The 14,771-nt window shown below is 40.5% G+C and overlaps 5 protein-coding genes across 5 annotated transcripts; 3 read left to right on the plus strand and 2 right to left on the minus strand.

Moving 5' to 3' along the window:
* The first annotated feature begins 1,159 nt into the window (after positions 1–1,159).
* Positions 1,160–5,939, plus strand: BCR41DRAFT_359766 (rab-GTPase-TBC domain-domain-containing protein). Its single transcript, XM_022025251.1, has 6 exons — positions 1,160–2,971; positions 4,290–4,527; positions 4,667–4,848; positions 4,949–5,039; positions 5,240–5,387; positions 5,557–5,939. The coding sequence occupies exons 1-6, from the start codon at positions 1,334–1,336 to the stop codon at positions 5,708–5,710; spliced, it is 2,451 nt and encodes an 816-aa protein (XP_021878230.1). The 5' UTR covers positions 1,160–1,333; the 3' UTR covers positions 5,711–5,939.
* A 531-nt stretch (positions 5,940–6,470) lies between these two features.
* Positions 6,471–6,677, minus strand: BCR41DRAFT_286465 (DNL zinc finger-domain-containing protein; the record flags this gene model as incomplete). Its single annotated transcript, XM_022020282.1, has 1 exon — positions 6,471–6,677. A coding segment is annotated over one exon (207 nt), but the record flags the coding sequence as incomplete, so codon positions are not given.
* Positions 6,678–7,478: 801 nt separating this feature from the next.
* Positions 7,479–9,052, plus strand: BCR41DRAFT_359769 (PRELI-like family-domain-containing protein). The gene is made up of 3 exons (XM_022025252.1): positions 7,479–7,731; positions 7,913–8,067; positions 8,511–9,052. The coding sequence occupies exons 1-3, from the start codon at positions 7,525–7,527 to the stop codon at positions 8,716–8,718; spliced, it is 570 nt and encodes a 189-aa protein (XP_021878232.1). The 5' UTR covers positions 7,479–7,524; the 3' UTR covers positions 8,719–9,052.
* Positions 9,053–9,178: 126 nt separating this feature from the next.
* Positions 9,179–12,129, minus strand: BCR41DRAFT_310468 (tRNA synthetases class I (C) catalytic domain-domain-containing protein; the record flags this gene model as incomplete). The annotated part of the gene is made up of 6 exons (XM_022020991.1): positions 9,179–10,060; positions 10,182–10,307; positions 10,491–11,492; positions 11,608–11,704; positions 11,839–11,927; positions 12,016–12,129. The coding sequence occupies 6 exons, from the start codon at positions 12,127–12,129 to the stop codon at positions 9,179–9,181; spliced, it is 2,310 nt and encodes a 769-aa protein (XP_021878233.1).
* Positions 12,130–13,128: 999 nt separating this feature from the next.
* On the plus strand, positions 13,129–14,632 carry BCR41DRAFT_411512 (hypothetical protein; the record flags this gene model as incomplete). The annotated part of the gene is made up of 3 exons (XM_022029451.1): positions 13,129–13,291; positions 13,401–13,598; positions 13,725–14,632. The coding sequence occupies 3 exons, from the start codon at positions 13,129–13,131 to the stop codon at positions 14,630–14,632; spliced, it is 1,269 nt and encodes a 422-aa protein (XP_021878234.1).
* Between the last annotated feature and the right edge of the window lie 139 nt (positions 14,633–14,771).

Here is a 14,771-nt window from a genome sequence, read left to right on the forward strand (position 1 = left end):
ACCTTGGACAAACATTTTGTTTCGTTATCAATTTCTCCACTTGCATCTTTTTTTTTTTTTTTTTTTAAAGACTCTTTGTCCGAGCTGAATCTATCGTGTTACAGAGAATTGTACTCCATGGCTTGTACATGTACCTGACAGGTATGTTCGCTAGCCCTTGAAGTAGGGAATCAGAGATTGTTTTAACCTTGGTGTTTGTTCCCATTTTCCCGATTATTTTTGAAAAAGGGAACAATGCGTTTCTCCCTTCTGTTCTCTCCTTCTCTCCTTCTCTCCTTCTCATCTCTTACTCACCATCATTGGAGGACAATAGTTCCATCTCCTACACGCCTAGAAAAATCTCGACCGTTTTTTTTTTTTTTTTTTTTTTCCATGCTCTCTTTATTTTTGCATCTTTTGTACGAGTGAACTTGAAGTATGTGATCAGTCCTGTCGTACATACTTCACACGTCCCTTACCCACAATCACCCCTTTTAGGGACTTTTTTTTTTTTTTTTTTTTTTGAAGTCATTGCCTCTCATCCTCTCATCTTCGCCTTTCTTTCTTGCCTTTCTACTTTTTATTATTATTATTACTATCATCATTATCACCTTTTTTTTCATTCATTCTTCGTTTCTGTGCTTTTTATTACAACCAGATTCAACAACTCAGATTTCACAACAACCGTTTCTTCCTTTACTTCATCACTTCACAGTCCTTTTTAGTTGACAGTTGGTAAGTGTCTACGCTCAGTACACGCTTTTCTCTGTTTCTTTAGGCCTAATTGGCTCAGGGCCCATTCCCAGTCCAAAGCGACCCAGATTTTAATCCAAATCAATACGACATGACTTGACCTTTATTTCATTTGTACTACTATACTTCAACTTTCCCAGTCATCACTGTCTCGCACCCTGCCTTCTTTTTTTTTTTTTTTTTTTACTTTGTGTGTTCCAAAGCATTGCTTCCATATCTCCAATTCTCACACCCTTTTTGCTTTGTCGGATTCCCCTGATCTGCTTTTGGGTTGTGTGCTCATTTGATTCCACACTATTTAAACTACTTCACTCCATTCACTATAAATAACAACTTCAGCAAATAAACAAACGATCCACTCGCACTTTTTTTTATTTCTTTTTTCTTTTTTCTCCTATATTTCTTTCTTTTCTTACTTTCTTTCTTTCTTTCTTTCTCTCTGCAATCTTCCATTGTACTCATTCTATCTTGACTTTCTTTTTCTTTTCCTTTTTTTTTTATTCTTCTTCAATCGCATCGAATCCATATTTTCCATTGTTTCCAATCGTTGATTTTTTTCAATCCGACTGTTCCTAAAATTTGTTCTTCTACAATTCTGCGTATGGGGATTGTAGACCAACCTGAGCTGATCCTTTCAACAACTACAGCAGCCACAGCAGCTACAGCAACTACAGCAACAATAGCAATAATAGCAACAGCAACAGCAACAACAACAACGACAATCATCTGTATCCATTCTGCTATTTCTACAACCTCCAAACCTCATTGCAGGACTAGGACTATGCGTACCGCTACGCCGGGATTCGAGTCTGCACTTCACACCCACCACACACACCATCACCATTCCCACCTATCACACCTTTCACACCTTTCACACCAACCTGTGCTCATTACCACAACGACGGGATCTGCTCTTGACACATCGGTTCCTGAGCAAAGGCTCAAACACCGGTTGCACAAGATCATTAGGATCCCATCGAATGTGGCCCAAACACATTCTCGCATGACTCCCATCAAACTCAGCATTAGTCGTCTTGACCGACGGAAACCACTCACCGGCCTGAAACTCAATCCTTCTCTTTCAAGCACGCCCGATGCTCTAGTCCCTATTATGAAGTCTAATAGTTCGAGCGTGTTTGTAGCAGAGTCGGTCGCGCAACCGACCAGCACAGCCACCGTTCCTATTATGACTGCAACTACAGCAATAGGAATTATTGATCGAGGCGAAGTAGACGAAGGAATCGGAGGTACAATGGCGGAGATAAAAGAGGAAAACTCAATGTTGTCACTGAACCTTGGAAGCACCTTGGCAACACTCGCTACTACTTCGATTGTAGCAGCTGATGATCCAACTTTCTTGAGAGGAAAAAATGAGACACAACATCATCACCATGGATCTAGAAATAGCAGCAGCAGTAGTGGTACAAAACATGACATCGATGTTGAGGACAGCAGTGACGACAAGAAAAACAAGGGATATGACACTCAAATGGCTCCTCCTCGCGAAGGCTTTACTGTCTCGACCTCGCTTTTTGCTAGAGTCAAGGCTAGAGTTCTTCAGCAGAGTAGTCCAAAGCAATCTCGAAATCAGCGTTCTACTACCCAAAAACAATCGTCGCCAGAAGAGAGTCGTGGTAGTAACCAGGAGGAGAATTTGACCACGGTCTCTGTAAAGGGGTCCAAAATTGACTCTGCAGAGGTGGAGAGCAATGCGAGCCATAGTAACCCCAATACACTTTCTTCGGGGACCAACCATTTCAATGACTGTGTGCAACATGATCAAGATCGGGATAGTGACAGCACAGCAACGGATTTAGAAGACATTACAGCGATGGCGATAGCAGCAGCATCATCAGCCCGCTTCCGTCAGCGTAAATATTCCTTTGGACCTCATTATAATGCTGTTGTGATGAACCCAAATAATAATAGTCATGGTGATGATGATTACAACAGCGGGTTAGACCATCAGATGAACAAAAGCAGTATCATCGATGAGTGGGATACAAGCGCACTGACAAAAGCAGAGCATGCGATGGCAGAGTTGATAATTACTGAAGAAATTATGGAGGAGCGGGAGGAGGATGAGGTCATCCTAATCAACGATCTGGCTGACAAGGAACAAGATCCTGTTCAGCTCTTTGAACAGGTTTTGACCCGACACCATCTGACTGAAGAGGCGATAACAGCGTCATTACAGGAATTGAGACAGTTGATCCTCGCATTCGGTATTCCTGATCAGGTACAGTCAACTTTTTTTATTTCTTTTATATTTTTATATTTTTTATTGCCATTGATTGCATTGCATTGCATGATAATGAAATACGCAAAGAGTAAGAAGGAGCAATGCTTTATTTCACTTCTTTGATCATTACCATCCCTGTTTTGTCATCCTTTTTTGAGTATTATTACATTTCCTGTCGTTTGTAAAAAAGAGTTAATTATTCTATTTGCTCAGAGCAAAAAGAAAACAAAAACAAAAACAACCTTCCAGCAAAGCTTAGTTGGAAACAAATTACCTTTCCACTCCCCCCCTTTTCCCTGTCTCTAGTAGGATGCTATCAATCTGAGCGTTCTGTTGTCATCGATGTCACCGTTGTTGTCATCGTTCTTTTAGTGTCTTTTTTTTTTTTTTTTTTTTTTTCTAATTTTTATTTTATCTGTATTACACGATTCTTCTTTTTTTTTTTTTTCTGTCTGATGATGAATGGGTTAACTGTGCGGCATTGGTTCTTTTTTTTTTTTTTTTTTTTTTTTTTTTTTTCTCAACGGTTTTTTTTTAAAAGAGTAAAAAAGAGATTCCTCACCACATGCACATGTAAGAAGAGGAAAACAACGAGAGAAGCAATGCCAAAGTATCCTTTCATTCTGCCATCATTTTTTTCATTTACTTATTGGCAATTTACTGTGGACCACACAGACCACATAGGCCACACAGACCACATATTACGCATAGTTGCACAAAGGAAAACCCATTGGCTCTTCCTCCTTCCAATTCTTTTTCACATGGATTGTTATATCATCTTTCCTGTGGGTAGAATAGAGCAGAGTTTTCCGTGGCTCCATGAATTTTTCTTTTCTTTTCTTCAAATTCATTGCTTCTTGTCTATAAGCTTTTAAGGGAAAGGCAAAGAAGAAAAGAGAGAGAAAGAAAGAGAGACCAATCAAACAACAAACAACAAATAACAAAACAACAGCCATCCACCTAAACAAACAAACAAAAAGTAGGGCTGGAGAACATCGTTAAAGTTCTCTTTTTATTTATTCTTGTGTGTACAAGGAAAGATCAATGCTTCCTCCCGTTGTATTAGAATCAGGATACTTGAGAGAGAGAGAGAGAGAGATAACAAGAAAAAAGTCCTTCCTCACCCATGGCTATGACATCGCTTTCCTTGTTATATTCACTCTTTATTTCTGTGCTTCTTTTGTCTTTTCATCTTTTTTATCATATTATTTACTTCTACAAATGGTATCCATATTAACTTTTTTTTTCTTTTTCTTTTCCTTTTTCCTTCCCTTCTTTCTGATAAAAAAAAAAAAAAAAAAAAAAATGAGCTTAGCCAAAAGACCAGTCCAAGTCATCATTGATCCGCGGCAAGTGCTGGAAATTGCTTTTGGAGGTGCATCATGTCTCTGCACAAGAATACGTCTCATTAGTGAAGCAAGGCAAACCCGAGGAATACGACAAAATCCGAAATGATACCTTTCGCACCTTAGCCACGGACCGTAAGTTTACGGATGTGGTTGAGGAAGATAGCTTGATTCGCGTCCTTTGTGCCTTTGCTTGGAGCACACAAGGTAAGACGAAATATAGGGATTGACCAAAAGTAAAAAAAAAAAAAAAAAAAAAAAAAAAAAAGACGTATCTCGATGCTATCATTTGTTTAACAAGAGAATTTACCACTCTATATCTTTACTTTCCTCTTCAATTACTTAGCTACGACAGCCCTTGAATCGGACGTATCGTTTACTTATGTACAGGGAATGAATGTGCTGGCCGCTCCATTCCTGTACACGATGTCTGAGATGGAGGCATTCTACTCGTACTCCAACTTGATCAGATATTGTTGTCCACTCTATGTCCAGCCTGCACTCCAGGGCGTTCATTGCGGTACTAAGGTATGTGGTATTAAGAGCACGTTATTGCTTGTTTTCCAAGGCTGTAACGTCATTTAAACAAACTGAACATGTTATTTTTCACTCTCTTGATCATTTACAGTTGCTCGAAGAGTGCTTACGTAAGATCGATAATGAACTCTACGAATATCTAAAGTCAAAGAACTTGTCTGCTGAAGTGTATGCATTTCCATGTAAGTTTTTTTTTTTTTTTTTTTTTTTTTTTTTGGTTTTGTTTTTTAGTACATATTAGTGCTTATTATGCATTGAGTTTTTGTTTAGTTTCTTACGAGACAATGCATGGCACATGAGCGCACAAGGTCTTTCACTTACTAGTTTTTTATTTTCTTATTTTTCTATTTTGCAAATGGAATGATATTGTGACATAATATAGCTGTGTTGACTCTTTGTGCATGCACACCTCCATTGGAACAGGCACTACAGCTGTGGGATTTTTTGCTGGCCTGGGGCATCCACCTCAACATCATTTGCATCATTGCGCAGCTGTATTTGATCCGTGATGAGCTTTTAAGCCACGCCAGGTACCTTTTTGTTTTTTATTTTTTAAATTTATCCATTGTTGCATGGGGCAACGATCGAAGATAAAAAAAAAGAAAAAAAAAGAAAAACTCATACTTGTAGTGTGGCATACTGACATTTCACTCATTCTACTTTACTTTCTTTTTTTCTTTTTTTTTTTTTTTTAAAAAGTCCGATGAAGCTTTTACGTATTTTTCCAGACCTGGATGCGGACAAGATTATTCGGGAGACGATCAGGATGATCAAACTCTTGCCGGACGAGCTGTACGATCTCCTGGTGCGTCACCCCTATGATCCAACGGTTGCGGAGCAAATTAACTGGTGAAAAACCGTCTTATTTGCTTTGTTGTTTCTTTGTTTGTTGTTGTACTTGTTTACCATAATCTCTCTCTCTCTTTTTATATATATATATATCATATTTGATCATTTTGCGCATCTATCCATTTCCTTTTAGTTGTAGTCCTGTTTTGTTTCTTGTATTATCATATAGATCCATATTCCATGCATTTTCGTTAGTTATATATATATATATATATATTATTTTTAAGGCGCTGTATTATTACAAAATATCTAATATACCAAGTCATTTCACCAGTTGTTTCAAAAGAAAAGAAAAGAAAGCCATAAAGAGTTATATATTTTATTTCTTATTCCTATTATGTTTCTTTTTTTTTTTTTTTTTTTTTTTGTTTCTGTTTATTAAGGAAAAAAAAAAAAAAAAAAAAAAAAAAGATCTGTACAAGGGATGTAATGAATGGTTGCCCAGCCAGAGTTGTCTATGGGAAAATATATGCAGTGCATAGACGTAGAGTTTAGAGTTTAAAGTTCTTTGATATCTCTTATTACCATTAGTTCTCTTTGGACTGCTGATCAACTATTTGTTGACTCTTCTTTATACTCTCTTCCTCCTGCTCAAGGATCTCCTTTGGGATCCATTCCAACATGCCCTCTGCAGCATTTTCTAGAGCCAATTCCATCTCTGTCTTGGGTTGGTGACCTTTGGTTGAATGAAGGGTAGTGTCGTTATTGTTTGTCAAAGGCGATGAGGTCTCACCATCCTTAACCAATTGATAGTCCCTTGTGAACTTCCTGACGGTCTCACCATGTTCCTTAACAAGATCCTCGACTGTGACGCCCCGGGTCTTGAACCAACCGAGATGATCGGCAATCAAATGTCTGTTTTTACAATGATCACATTGCATAATAACGACACCGTGATTATAAGCATGTTTGGACATGGTCTTGTGAGAACGGTGGTTGCAAACTGTGCAAGTGAAACCAATCAGTAGCCGGGCCTTTGGATCTGTGTTGGGAGGGATTGGATTCTGATGTTGATGTTGGAATCCATCGTCCCCCATTACTTTAGCTTTAACTTTGGTACTTGTGGCTTCTTCTTCTTCTTCTTTTTCCAAGGTCTCTTTTGTAGGGTGAAGATCGTTATTGACATTGTTATAATTGTTTCGTTGGTGTTGATCCAGTGTACGGATGGAGACATGATATAGACGGAGACTAAGGGTAGGATAGGATCCAGATATTGACAATGGCAATGGTAATGGTGGTAGTAATGATGATAATCTGTTCGGTCTTGAGGATGGCAGACAATTACGGGCAAGAGATAATAGAGAGGATCGAGAAGAGGATCTGATCAGATGTCCATGGTTTGTACAGTGTGCAGCTGCAGTTGTAGAGCGAGTTGAGAAGGATCGGAAAGAGCCTTTCGATACTACTCCAGCTGTTGTTTGCATAGAATGGAGGAGGGTTGGTATTCCGTGCATGGTTCTGTTCATGACTCTGTTGGGTTGTATAGAACGACTGCGGAGGTTAGTGAGTAAAATGTAAAGGGTAAAGGGTAAAGGGTAAAGGGTAAAGGGAAAAGGGAAAAGGGAAAAAGGATGAGCCTCTCCGGAAGAAGAGAAAAAGAAACAATGAAGGAATCAAGTAAAAATTAAAGTCACGCGGGCAGCTTCTTCCGTACCAGATCTACAAAAGAGATTTCTCCTCACATTCACACACAATCAAACAATCAACCCGCATTTCTTTCTTTACTTTGCTGTTTTCTAGCATACTCCTGTATATATATTTTTTTGTATTTTTTTTTTTTTTGTTTCTTCTTCATTGTTCATCCTTTTTGATCCAATCATGGTCAAGTTCTATCAGCATACTTCCTCATTTGAACATGCATGGGACAATGTCACCTATGCCTTCTGGCTTCGCTATCCAAACCCTTTTGCTTCTCATGTCGTTGGTTGTGATGTCATCGACCGTCAAGTAGATCCCGAAACTGGTGTCTTGCGTACCACTCGATTGATTCTCAAGCAAGGTGTACTTCCTCGATGGGGACGACATGTAAGGACACTCTCTCGTCTGTTTTTAGTTGTTTTTTCTTTTTCTTTTTTTTTTTTTTTTTTTTTCTATTCCGACCAAAACAATATATGCAATCAACTAACCGAAAAAAAAAAAAAAAAAAAAAAAAACGGACTTCTTTTTTATATTATATATATTATTATGTACCTTTGTCCTATAATAGTTGATCAAGAACTCTGATGCATACATCATTGAAGAATCTGAGGTCGACCCGCGCACACAGACCATGGTCACTCGCACCAAGAACCTTAACCATGTGAGGGTGATGCAGGTTGAGGAAACCCAGATCTTCACAGTCCACCCTGAGAATCCAAAATGGTAAGTTTCGTTTCTAAATGATAACTTGAGATAAAATGCAATTGGGCCAAAAAAAAAGATATTGGTTAGAAAATTACAACTAGATGACATCTAAGCTCTGTCTGGTCTGGTCTGGTCTGGTCTGGTTTGGTTTGGTCATGTATGGTCTTGTATGGCCTTGTATGGTCCGATATGGACATTAATGTCTTGCATTTTTGTGTGTGGTCGTGTGCATCTTATTTCTGGGAGAAGATAAGGAAAAAAAAAAAAAAGTCAAAAAGGAAATATGAGCCATGGACGAGGAAATACAATTTGTCCTTTTTTGCCTTTTGCGACTATTAGAATCCTACTAGAGTCATTCACATGTCTTGAGATTGTTGGTATTGATATTAATCTCGCTATTAACTTTTTACTAATGACTTTTTTTTTTTTTTTTTTTTTTGCTAAATCTGTCGGCACAACAGGACTCAAGTCAAGACAGAGGCAAGGATCATCAGTGAACTGCGCTGGGGTTTAACAGGACGAGTCGAGTCGTTTGGCATCAACAAGTTCATGGACAACTCTGTACGGGCAAGGAAAGGAATGGCCCATATCCTGGAACGCCTTCGACAAAACGCTGCTCTTGCAGGTACACCCGTTGTAGGAGCTGCCACTACTCCTGCTGATTGCTAAACAAAAAAGAGAATGAAAAACAAAATCAAAATCAAAATCAAAATCAAAAAAAAAAAAAAAACTTTTGTTTCCCTCATTTGAATTTGATATCGCAACAGTATTCAAGCAAGAGAGATATGTCAATGTTTTTTCACCATCGCCCTCTTCATCTCTTCAGATTCACATTGTATAATATACTGTCGTCCTCTCTGTCTGTCTCTTCATCCTTTTAACCATTTATTTTTGCTGTCGCTGCCCCATTCGAAACCAAGGACATATTCAAGGGCAAACAATACCTGCAAAACCCATGACAAAGATTGTCATTCATGGAAAGGAAAAAAAGACAGAATTCTAGATACTTTTTCTTTTTCTTCTTTTTTTTTTTTTTTTTTCTTTTTTTTTTTTTCTATCTTGTTTGAAATAAACATTTGTATCATATCCAAAATGATTATGAAAAAAAAAAAAAAAAAAAAAAAAGTTTTTAAGCAATGGTACCCTTGGCCTTCTCTGCAAGGTAATCTTCATGAAGCTTCTTTTGGGCCTCCCATTCTTTGGTCAACTTCTTTCTCCTGCTCTTGGGCAACTCTTGCCCTTCTTTGTCCGTCAGGGGAATACCAGTCTCTGCCTCGAACGAGCCATACTCTTCAGCACCAGGTCCCTGCTTGAACATCTCCATGGGCGGGACTTTTCCCTTCTCCAACTTGGCTAAACGCGCCTGCTCCTTGGCTCTAGCAAGCTCCTCCTTCTTGGCTGCCTTCTCTGCCGCTTGCTGGAGCTTGAGCTGACGCTGAGCAGCTAATTCCTCAGCTGGAATAAATTTGACCAAAGCTGTCCCATCCTCACGATCATCCAACGAGACACCCAGACGCTCCAAGTCCTCATCGCGTAGCTTGTCAGATAAAGCGAGCATGTCCTTCACAGGACGCCCCTCACGAGCATAAGCACGGATGGTGTCCCGGAAGGTGGAGAGCGCCTGCAAGTATGGCAAGGCAATATCCTCAACTGAGACACCAGCACCACCTTCTGCACTGGCCAAACCAATAGGCTCTGCCACTACGCCGTCCAAACCGAATGTCCTGAGCATCTTGCTGATATACTGAGCAACCTTATTGACCACCTCCACATTCAAATTCCTGCCAGCATCACGGATATAAACATTCGTACGTGAGACCAAAGCCAAGAGTTCCGACATTGCATTTGGTGTATTGATTGAATCGCAAAGCGCCGCATGAACAGCATTTTGTCGCTCCTTGAGAGCTGCAATCATGTCCAGTTCCAGACGACGGAAGTTGTGTGTTCCAGTCGAGTCCAGAGCTGTGTGCTTGGCCTCTGCAATCATAGCCTTGGCATTTACAAAGAAGTTCTATTTTTTTTTTTTTTTTTTTTTTTTTTTACATATATAAAATAATGATTTTAGCTTTGTATTGATTTAATAGGTAGCCTTCGTAAAAAGAGCGCAAGAAAGGATGATGGAGATGGCTTACATTAAAAGTTGACTCAACACCGATGGCCTCTCCCATACTGGTCTCTCTGAAATCAACGCCAGTATCCCACTGATGAAGCAAAAAGAAATATCGAAGCTGGCGAGCAGTGTACTTTTCCAATGCTTGCTATTAAAACCAAAAATAAAATAAAAATAAAGGAGCATATATTTATATTCAAACCATATTGTCAGGTATTAGCATCCAAAGAGTAATCCGGCTATATATTATATAAAGATGAAAACTATTCGGATATACAACAACAACAACAACAACAACAACAACAGCAACAACAAGATCGATAATCCTTACCTGAACAGAGATAAAGTTCTTCAAAGACTTTGACATTTTCTGGCCCTCAACGTGCAAATGACCGCAGTGTGTAAAGTAATTGACCCATTGATCACATTGATGGTAAGCCTCCGACTGAGCCAGCTCATTGTCGTGGTGAGGGAAAGCCAAGTCAATGCCTCCAGAATGAATATCCATATTACTACCCAAAACCTCAGAGGCCATAACAGAGCACTCAATGTGCCATCCAGGACGACCGGGTCCCCATGGCGAGTCCCAAGCAGGCTCACCTGGCTTGGATGCCTTCCAGAGAGCAAAATCCATACTCGACTTCTTTCCAGCCAGCTTAATACCGAGTGAGCCTTCCGATTCCTCCATTAAAGAAGCATCGCCCTTGGACCAAGGAGCCAACTTTGCATAGTGATGGCCATCCTTACCATCGAACGCCGCAGTGTCAAAATAGACAGATCCCTCAGCCTCATATGCGTATCCGTTACTGATGATTTTTTCTACAAACGCAACAATCTCAGGAACATATTCACTCACGCGCGTCAACACATCGGGGCGGCGAACTCCTAAGCGATCCATGTCCTTGAAGAACTCGCCCTCCCAGTAAGCGGCCAAGTCTCTAAAGACCTTTGGGTCACTGACCGTGTGCGAAAGCTCCTTGTCCAGCAAGTTGGAGAGTGTTGTTTTGTTGGCATCGCAGAAGGCAGCAGCATCTGTAGTGGCAGGTGACTTCTTGGATTGTTCAATAGCATCAAAAGCCTCCTGAAGTGCTGAGAAATGCATAGCGAATTTGGGATGAGCAGTACTGAGGGATGCCTTGAGGGCTGCATCAGTCTTAATTTTGTCCGAGAAGACAGCCCACTGATCTGCAGCAGAGGCATCAATGGCCTTGAGTTCTGATTCCGCATACAACTTCCAGGCCGCTTCGGCCTTGGCAATGGCCTCAGGTGTGACACTAGTGGTGGCAGCCTTGAAATTGTTGAAAAGGTAGTTCTGACGAGCACGCTTAATGATCTATGTTATAATTAAAAAAAATGCATTTAATACATAAATGTAGACAGGGACTAGAGATGATCTTTAGAAAAACAATTCAACCTTGGATACCCTAGTTTTCTATTTTTTCTTTTACCTTATCATCAATGTCCGTGATATTCTCGACAAATAACACGTTGTAGCCAAAATAATCCTCGATAACACGATGCAGAATGTCTAAAGAGACGTAATTTCTATCAGGTTCAGAGAAATAAAAAAGAAAAAAAAAAGTTACGAATGCCTTCCTCAGAAATTTTGCATGGTCTACGGCTAATGTTTGGTTTTATAAAATCTTTTTTTTTTTTTTTTTTTTTTAACATCGGCTTACCTAGCATGCCCAATGTGGGTTGAGTCATAGACGGTAGGACCGCAGGCATACCAGGTAACTTGGTTACCATCGAGAGGAATGAATTCAGTCTAAACACGACAAGATTTATAACTATTAGCGTTAAAATCAAAATTGTAATTGATCCAGGAGTGCTTCATATCCTCATTAGTGCTTTACCTTGGTACGAGTCATAGAGTTATATAGCTTCAACTTGGGTTGAGGCTTGGCGACGGGTACGCGCCATGGAGGCTGTTTACGCGAGGCAGCGGCGGTCGTGGCAGGGGCAGACATGGAAGCGGTTGTATGGTTGTGATAGTTTGTCACAGAGAGAGAGAACCTTTTGATAAAAGAGTTATACCGAGTAGTGAAAAGAATAGCAGGCAGAGCAGACGAAGGTCTAGTAGATGCTAAAGAGGATGAGAAGAAAGTTGAAGCTGAGGACGAGCGAAGCAGTGGAAGACGTTGTCGAGCGAGAGAAAAAGAGGAAATAAGCATTCGGGGGAATGTGCAATTGAGATGGCGTACTTTTATACAGAAAGGGAGGAATCAACAACCACCCGAGTAAAGAAAGTCTTTACAAGTCTATCAAGGATATGTTTTATGTTTATTAAATCATTCGAGGGACTGTCAAATAGTCATTTCTGATACAGCTCACCCCGCAGTTTTTGACTCAAAAAAGATTCGTGTGCACACACAAATAATATTTTTGGGATGAGACAATGGCTCAGCCACATTCTCGCGTTTGGTGGCAATCTGTTATATATTTTTGTTCTATTGGCACGTGCACGTGCATAGTTGCTCTGAACTATGGAAAAACACCGCAAAAAAAGCGACTAGGACAGATAGGAAGTGTCTAGCGCATAAGCCCTGTACACCATGTATTCTCATGTCCGTCCAAAAGCATGCGTGCATTACATATTCATTATATCTTAAATGAATGGCCACAAAGGACAATAGACGAACACAACAATTATTTTGCTATGAAGGAAAGAGAAAGGTGAAATGGATTCTCATTCCCTTCGATACTGTGTCCTTTGGTCTAGAAAAAAAGAATTTCTAGCGCTGCATGCGTATACGCTAGAAAAGTTGGTTGTTAAGAGAACACTAAAAAGGAGTAGAGTGGTTATCTTCCACTATATAAAGGATGGCCATCAAGTATACGACCCTTTCTTCTCACATATACAACAGACACATCTATACATAGAAGCACATACACATACACCCCCTCAGTCTCCTCTTTTCCTTACATCCTTTTTCATACCTTTCTTTTCAATTTTTTTCTTCACCAGCATGAAGTCAAACATTCTCCTCAGTTTGAGCGCCGCCCTCGGGCTCTTGATTGGATCAAGCAATGGTGCTCCTATCTTCAACGGAAATACCCACCTTGTAAGACGTCAGGATACAGTATCGTGTCCAGGCATGGTCAAAGGCCCCACTGGCCACAGCTACTTTGGTAATTTAAAAAAAAAAAAAAAAAAAAAAAAAAGTAATATTGGGTTCCTAGTCCAATTAAAATAATCCAATTTCCTCAACCTGACCAAATATCATGTAAATCATTATAGCTTTCAGCACAGGGCTCAGTAACAAAGTAGCCCAGCAAGCTTGTGCATCTTGCTACAATGGTGTCCTAGCAGATATTGCATCTGATGATATCCCCTTCCTAGGATCTAATCTTGAACAAGACTCCTGGATCAAGTCATGGAACCAAGACAGTTACGCTGACAGCTGTCTTACTCTCAGGTCTGCCTCTGACGGTGGCTGTAAGATTTTTTTTTTTTTTTTCTTTTTCTTTTTTTTCCGAATCTTACGGTTATTCAAAGGCAACTAATGCTTACAATTATCATTTTATATCTTTCAAACAATGCATAAAAAACTAAAATAAACAGCTCCATCTGTTAACGTCGATTCCGCTTGCACATCCGAGCTCTGGCCCCTCTGTGTTGCCACTATTGCCCCTACTAATGAAGCCCAAGATTCTGTGGAACTCGGAGCTCAAAGTGGTGAGGGCGCTACAATTGCGTCTCTCGCGATCCCATATACTGCAGATGCTAATGCTGACACACAGACTGCTGAAGCCGGAACTGAAGCCGGAACTGAAGCAGGAACTGAAGCAGGAACTGAAGCCGGAACTGAAGCCGAAACTGAAGCAGGAACCAAAGCAGGAAATGAAGCCGGGACTGAAGCTGGAACTGAAGCTGTGATTGATACTAACGCAAACCAGGAGCAAGGCCAGCAGCAACAAGGACAACAGCAACAAGGACAACAGCAACACGAAGAGCAGCAACAAGGACAGCAGCAGAGCCCAGTACCTGCTGGAAATGCCGCCGGATCGAAGGAGGCTCAAGTTAACACCTCAAGGAAGGTGATAACTTCCCCTCAGTATGAAGCCACTACGTCAATTGCGGATATGACTTTCTTCCCTGGCAGTACCACCCCTAGTAATCCGGAGGTGACCAGCCCCCGAGTCCCTACAGGTGAGGAAAGTGATCTTGAAATCCTCCAGGTCGTTGAAGAAAATAAGGTATCTGAGTTGCCTGAGCCCATTCCCTATTCGATTGAGGAAAAGAGCGCTGAGGACAACACTGAGGGTCTTCAGAATGCCAATACCGAGAAGAGCACGGCTCCCTCGCCAAAAGAGGAGAGCAATGCCGACGCTGAAGCTGGCCAAGCAAAAGTTGATGGAGGTGCGCAGCAGGCTAGCAAGAAGGAACGATCTCGCGATGCCTCTAAGACTGAAGAGGACGCGACTAGGAAGCAAAAGGACCAACGCACTGCCCCTGCTGCGGCTATATAAGCAAGTAATAGCTGCGCATAGATTATACGAGTTAGGGTGAGGGAGAGGTGATATGCAGGCGTAGCCCTCTTTTTGCCTCTTTGAGGCATGGAGTAAGAATATGAAAATATGTGTAAAAGGCAAATGAAATTTTTAGATA

This window comes from Lobosporangium transversale, assembly GCF_002105155.1.
Source record: "Lobosporangium transversale strain NRRL 3116 chromosome Unknown BCR41scaffold_39, whole genome shotgun sequence".
NCBI classification, from domain to species: domain Eukaryota; kingdom Fungi; phylum Mortierellomycota; class Mortierellomycetes; order Mortierellales; family Mortierellaceae; genus Lobosporangium; species Lobosporangium transversale.